General features: G+C 42.5%; 1 protein-coding gene across 1 annotated transcript in view; it reads left to right on the forward strand.

Annotated features, from left to right (window-relative positions):
• The first annotated feature begins 1,505 nt into the window (after positions 1-1,505).
• STOML3 (stomatin like 3) overlaps positions 1,506-7,205 on the forward strand; it is a 9,096-nt gene continuing 3,396 nt past the window's right edge. Inside the window, exons 1-4 of the mRNA XM_005420796.1 lie at positions 1,506-1,601; positions 4,470-4,573; positions 5,190-5,262; positions 6,492-6,574. Coding sequence (XP_005420853.1) covers positions 1,520-1,601; positions 4,470-4,573; positions 5,190-5,262; positions 6,492-6,574 — 342 coding nt within the window. The 5' untranslated portion in view covers positions 1,506-1,519. The remainder of the gene's footprint in view (positions 1,602-4,469; positions 4,574-5,189; positions 5,263-6,491; positions 6,575-7,205) is intronic.

Below are 7,205 nucleotides of genomic sequence, written 5' to 3' on the forward strand. Positions count from 1 at the left end.
TGCTACCCTGCTAGTAAGCATCTGTCCTGAAGAGGTGTGATTATACAGCTCAGCATTTAGAAGTCAAATGATGATGAAAATGCTACAAGTGACCTAAAATGAATATTGTCACATTTTTGGGAGCATATTGCAATAAGCATGATAATCCTGATTTTTCAGGCTGTGCTTATGGCTTTCAGTGAGATTTAAAATGTCGTTTCAGGGGTGTAGTTTCCTCTCTGTGAGACTGAAAAAGGATTCTCTGGGGAACAATCAGCTTTGAATGACCCATCTGGGGCCAAGGTGATTACTGGCAGGAAGGAGGACTGGGGTGAAATGAAACTGGAGCCAGATCTTCACAGATATTCTAGATAACAGATGCCCACAAAAACCAGCCCTGTAATTAATGCGGATATATATATATCAAACTCATAAATTACATATAAAAAAAGCCACCTCTCATATTTTATTAAAATAACAAGCAACAGCCTTGTCCTTTGAGAGGGTTGCCCTCTTCTGCTACAGCCTTCAGAAATGGTTTAGCCTGAAATGCTGTGCTTAGTTTGATTGTCAAAATATTTTATGAGAAATACTCTTACGTGGGGAACAATTTTAAGTCTTGGGAACTGAAATGCTTCTGCCATGGTTTTGTGGTTATCCAGATTAAAAGGGCTCAGCCTGTACTGATGGACAGTATGAAGAGGGATGTGGTGAGCTATTCTACACAGTTTGGAGACCTCACCTGGAGTTTTGTTTGTTTATTATGCTGGTGTTTGAGATCTGAACAGCAGCTGAGCCCCATACTAGCAGAGGAGCAGCATGCAATCTCTGCCTTCTGGCTTTATAGCATCATAGGCTGGAAAAGACCACTTAGGATTGAGTCCAACCATTAACCCAGCACTGCCAAGTCCATTGCTAAACCACATCCTTAAGTGCCACGTCTACATATTCTTTAAATGCCACCAGGGAGGGGGACCCTACCACTTCTCTGAGTAACCTGTTCCAATGTTTGGCAACTCTTTTGGTGAAATAAGTTTTTTCTCATATTTAACCTAAGCCTCCCCTGGCACACCTTGAGGCCTTTTATTCTTATACTGTTGCTTGTTTCTTGATAGTAGAGACCAATCCTCACTTTGCTACAACCTCCTTTCAGGCAGGTGTAGAGAGGATTGAGATCTCCCCTGAGCCTCATTTTCTTAAGGCCATACCTCAGCTGTTGCTCACAGGACTCGCTTTATCTTCCTGGCTTTTTTGTGGGTATTTTAATCTCTGGTGACAGATTCACAGAAATAATTTCCAGCTTGTGTTTTGTGGGGCCTAAGACCAGCTGGGCCAAGTGCGCCCCAGACAAAGGACAGCCACAGAATACCATCAGCTACATCAGAGACACAAGATTTGTGTTTGGGAACATCCTCTCCTCACCAGGGTAACCAACTCCCAGAATACGCTCATACAGGGGATTTCTCCTTCTCTCGTCCTGCCTCCCTCTTCAGCATCTTGCTCAAGCCCTGCAGTTTCAAGGTTTGCTGCTGTCTCATCTATGAGAGGATCAGAGCTTCCCTCTAAGGGGATGGACCCCCAGACAGAGAGACCCAAGAAAATGAATACAGAACATCTAATTGGTAAGTCTTGTTTTGTGTGTGTGAGTGGGTTTTTTCTCAATAATATTAAAAAGGAGCAGAATTAATCAAACAAAAAAGGTACATTTGATCTACATTTGATGTCTGACATAGACTGTAGATGAAAACTCAGAATGTGCCACTGTGACAGAGCAAGTTGCCTCATGCTGTTCTGCCAGGATGCATCAGCATCTACCTTCTGCCAACATGACCCCATGCATGAAAAAGACTGATTCAGCTATTGATACACTCCTGTATGGAGGGATGGACTGGAGAGAGGAAAATAGGATCTAGTTAGGGAAGACAGAAGAGTTTTTCAGCCCTTAGGAGAAAGCAGAAAAGTTAAAGTAGAAAGCGTGGTGGTCAAAAGAGGCTGAATCTACTCCATCTTTTTGTTGCTGTAGGAGTCTTGGGAGATTTTTGCCCACACTGAGTTTTTCATTTGCTTTCCGAGTGTTAAACCCACATAATGAGTTTGTTTACCAAGTCTGTGATGTGATGTACCCTAATGAGTGCATTAAGAAAAAAATGAAGTGAATCTTATTCCATCACCCTGGAGTTTTTCCACAACTGCTGAGTGATGAGCTCTCACATTTTGTGGTGCATTGCAGCTCCTGATTTGCTCTGGACTAAAGAGTCAAGGGAGGTTGGTTATGACTATTATGACTATTATCAAGAGGTGGTTATCACTATTATTATCCATATGCAGGAATGGCAAACCCAGGTCAATGATACATGGCATTGTGACTGGTTCTTAACTATTGTTTTTTTCTAGAGTCTTTAATTTGTTGTGTGGTTAAATGGTTTGAAACTTTGAGGTATTTAGAGAAGATCTGTGTTGGGTTGGGGGAGCTAGAAGTTTCATTCAAATACATATTTTCCTGTTCTCCTTTTCTAATTGTAACCTACATTATTAGCTGGCATCAGGATCTCTAGGACAGTTCTTGTGGAGAGGGATTCAATTGTACTTTGTCAAGTTTTGGATGCATGCTTTTTGCCCATGGTGGTTAGGGGTGATATCTTGCCCCTCACTCTTCTCAGCTGCTTGAATATTAGTCTGCTGAGTGCTGGCATTTCTTCCCATCTATTCCCCTGTCTCTGGATTGCATCATTGTCACCAGGCATCTTCACAGTGGGCTCAGGTGGATGATGGTAGATGATGCTACAACGCAAAATTGCTTTTGAGGAGGTTATTCATAACCAAATTTGTCACTGGAGAAAAGATCTTCAGATATTTTCTGTAAGCTCGTCATTTATGTGAAATTAAGAGAGAGTAAAAACGTTGAGTTCTGATGAACAAAACATCCCTTCATTTTTAATTTGCTCAAATTTCAGATTAAGAATCTGAAATTTGAGCAAATTAAATTAAGATTATGAATGATGCCTATTCTGCTTTCCTTGATCTCTTTCCACCGATTATAAGACACCTGACTGTTTGTACTTTATGTACCTGTTGTAGCCTGCCACAGCACTCGTGTAATGTGAAGTACATTGTGTGGAGAACAGATAACAGTGAAAGGGTTAAAGATATTCACACTAAATCCTAATAATCCTGTTTTTATACATATGGCCTTAAGGTTTGCACAGTAATTTCCTTAGGGAAGTTCCTCAAATCAATTTTGCCACTGATTGCATAGTGCCTGATGATACCTCATAAAACAACCAGGGATTTAAAATTGCTGTTTTTTTGGGAAGGGTGAGGAGGAAAGCTGGGCTCCTGGTGCACCAGTTCTGTGCCCAGCTCTCAGGGAGACCTGAACCCGGGCCCTTCTGAATGCAAATGTGTTCACATGCGAGTAATTCAGTCTGCATCAGGGGCCTCAGAAGCAGAATGGGCAAAGCTGTGAGCAGCCAGGGGCTGGATGTCCCATGTCACATGTCACACTCAGGTGTGCAGCCACCAGAGCAGCCAGGGGCTGGATGTCCCATGTCACATGTCACACCCAGGTGTGCAGCCACCAGAGCAGCAGGCACAGCCCGGCCATGCACAGGGACCCAGGAGGGGCAGGGCCTTCAGGAGGGCTGTGCTGTGTGTCCTCCTTCCCCGGGGTTGCTGGGAATGTTCTGACAAACCTGTCAGTCCTGCTCTGCTGCTCTGCCAGCTCCTTCCTTACAGATCAGGGAGCTTCCTGCTGTTTCAGGGTCCTGACAAGCTGGGTTTTTTCTTACAAAGTATGAATTGAATTTTTTCCTGTTTCTCATTTCTGTCTGCATGTGAGTTTTATTTGGTATTAGAAATTTCCAGTTCTGCCCTACCCCTTTGAAATAACTTACTTACTATTACCTTCCCTTCAGGCACTAAAACAATGAAATTAGTTTTATATTTGTTTTATTTCATTAGAATGAAATTTTGGGATGAGATGAGCAGAACATACCAATACAACTGCTTAAACTGCATGGGCATGCATTTTGACAAGAACTAATTTTAAAGTTTATGGTCCAGTGGATAGACTGGTCCATGAATATTCCTCAAAATGTCCATCTGAAGAAAGCAGGACTTTCCCTCATTTACCTTGCTACTTGTTTCACACAAACTAAACCCTTTGCCTCATCCAACAGTTTCATTCTCATGGTTTCACCTATTCATTTATTTCTCCTTCACAGCCCCCAGCTTTGGTAATATCTTTCATTTTCCTCTTTTTTCCTGTTGCAAAAATGTATTTCCTGAGCCTTTTTTAATTTTCTGCGCTGACGGGCCATAAAGCTGAATGTTCGGTTAGGTGTTTTATGGCTTTCTTTGGAAAGAGGAAGAGGGAGTGAGTTTCTGTGGACTTTGTGGTCCCATATAACTGCAGCTGGGCTAGATGTACATCCCTGGGATAACTTCTCAAATTTTGCATTCATTGCTCTTTTTCCTTATATTTTTTGCAGCTGACAGGCAGGAAGGAATTGGTGTCTGTGGCTGGATCCTGGTTTCACTTTCATTCCTCCTGGTGCTTATTACCTTTCCTATTTCCATCTGGGCATGTATCAAGGTAAGCTAGCAGGATTTGTGGCACATGGAGAATGCTCTATTATCCATGCTGTTACTTTTTTACTGATTTAGTTTAGACAAGGTTCCTCACATTCAGATTTTGGGAATCATAAGCGTTTGTAGCAAAGATGTGCTCTGGAAATGAGATCCACAAAGGTCCTTTCACAAAAGTTCTATGTTGAACTTCCTCACTTAATTTCTTCCAGTCCCAATATTCATCATCAGTTAAACTTCCAGTTAAACATCAGTTGGATGCCAGGCCTTCAGTAGTCATGATGCACTAAGTGATGGTTTAGATGACCTGAGGTGAGAGCCCCTTTGCCTACAACTCCTCTGAGTGTGCTGCTGATGTTGAGAGAGCTCTGGGGTGTCCTTTTTACATCACTGTTAATTCTTTCATGTGTGATCTGTTTTGTAACCTGTTTCCATCAGCAGGGGCTGAGTTTTTCCAGCAAATCATGAGTCAAGTAGAAGACGTGAAGAAAGTGATTTGCAGCTTTGTTGCTTCCTATATTATTTGTACTTTCTTCACATTTAATATGGGTGCCAAACATTTAAGGACCAGGGAATGAAAATAGAATTAGTTGTTAAATTCTAAATTTAAAATATTTTCCTAGGTTGTCAGAGAATATGAACGTGCTGTTGTATTTCGTCTGGGACGTATCCTGTCTAAGAAAGCAAAGGGACCAGGTGAGTGCATGCAGTTTTTCTCTGTTAAAGTCCTCTGGGTTTGTTTATGTTATTACAATGCACTCAGACCACATAGAGAATTGCAGAGGTTCCATGAAATCCTTCTTCATAGCATAGAGGGGAATGAGAAGGTCTCCTCTGCTGCAGTTTCTTTATCTTTCTTACCCATTTATTTTTCTCAGGAGAAGATACAGCCACCCTCCTGTCATAGCACAGAAGTTTGAGTACCTTGCTACCAGGTGTGAGTTTGCTGCTGAGCAATTTGGACAACAGAAGGATGAGTTCATGCTGCACACACTGTCAGGGGACTGCAGGGAGGTTTAAATGCAGGATTCAGGTCTACCGCAGTCATTTTTGAGTGACTGTGGCCTCTTTCCTTGCACCTCACTTCCAACACAGCTTGTTGCTGCCAGCTCCTTAGCTGTCCTCTGCCCTGAAAATGCTGAATGTGTCAGGGCAGGGACACTCAGCAGTTATACCAAGGCTTTTCCCTAGGACCAACTTACAAATCACAAACCAAACCCAGCCACATGAGGAGTCTGCATTGGTGCAGTTACCACCTCTGGGCAATGAAATGGGCAAACTGGAAGTTGAAATAACAGGAAAAAGTCCTTTTCAGGTACTGTCTTTCCTCTTGAATAGTAGTCATGTGGTCCAAAGAGCAGCTAGGCCTGGTGAAGGGCTCTCCTGTGTGGCCCTGGGCCCCAAAGCAAGGTGCTGAGGTTACAATAGAAGATTGGAAGTTTTGTCAAGTCTCCCTCTCCAGTGAAGGAGAGTGGAGACTCCTTCACAGGATTTGTCATGCCTTGGGACAGTGTTCCTCATGTGGTGCAGGAATCACCTGGGTGATGTCTTTCCTGAGGACACATACTGAGCCATATATGGCTTGTGATTTAAAAAGTGAAAGTTAAAGGCAGTGAAAGAATTTTTGCCAGAAGTCTCATGGCAGACTTCAGACAAGAGCTTCAAGCTGCCCATTTCCAGACAAGAGTCCTACGTCATTAAGCTCTAATGACTTCACATTATTTGCAGATATCTGCACTTCCCTCTCTTATTTGAAAATGCAAAACATCACTGTTGTCATGTCTTGTAAGCAGAAAGGACAGCTGCAGTGGTAAGGCAGAGTGTTATTCCAAATCCTGTGGGTATTTCCATCTGTTTTTCTCTAGAGTACCTGGATCTGGACTTTAGTTTCAGAGGTGTTTCATCTAATAATTTTTATTTTTCAGGAATGATCCTTGTACTTCCATGTACAGATACATTTATCAAGGTTGATCTGAGGACGGTTGCCTGTAAGATTCCTCCACAAGAGGTAACTTCTCTAGCAGCCATCTAAGACAAGAACAAAAGATGCAGCAGATTCATGGCACAATCAAAAGTAATGCATGTTTTGTAATTTTGCCACACTGAGCTACCATATGGAACTTAGCTACCATATGGAACTTTGCTTTTCTGCTGTATCTTCTGCATTTCAAGCTGCTTACAACACAACTTCTTGCCCAAAGACGTTATGGATGCCCCATCCCTGGGAGTGTTCGAGGCCAGGTTGGAGAGGGCTCTGAACAACCTGGTCTAGGGAAAGGTGTCCCTGCCCATGGGAGGTGGGTTGGAACTGAATCATCTTTAAGGTCCCTTCCAACCCAAACCATTCCATGATTCTCCTAACGAAATTCTGCAGATGCATCATTGCAGGTCAAGCTGATGTTCAGAACTGTGATTTCAAAAATAAAGGAAGGGAGTTAGAAGCGTGAATGTGAGACAGGGAGGACAAGAGAGGAATGAGTTACAAAATTCCCAGTTGCAAATTAATGTCCTAATAAATTGGATCTGCCATGTAGCTTACCATTCAAAAGAGCCTTCTACATGTGTCTGGAAAGGCAAATTACCCAGGGGTAACTAATCCCATTAAATTAGCAGGAATTAGCAGACAACCTTCCCCAAAG

The sequence above is a fragment of the Geospiza fortis genome, unplaced genomic scaffold (genome assembly GCF_000277835.1).
Source record: "Geospiza fortis unplaced genomic scaffold, GeoFor_1.0 scaffold194, whole genome shotgun sequence".
Classification (NCBI taxonomy): Eukaryota; Metazoa; Chordata; class Aves; order Passeriformes; family Thraupidae; genus Geospiza; species Geospiza fortis.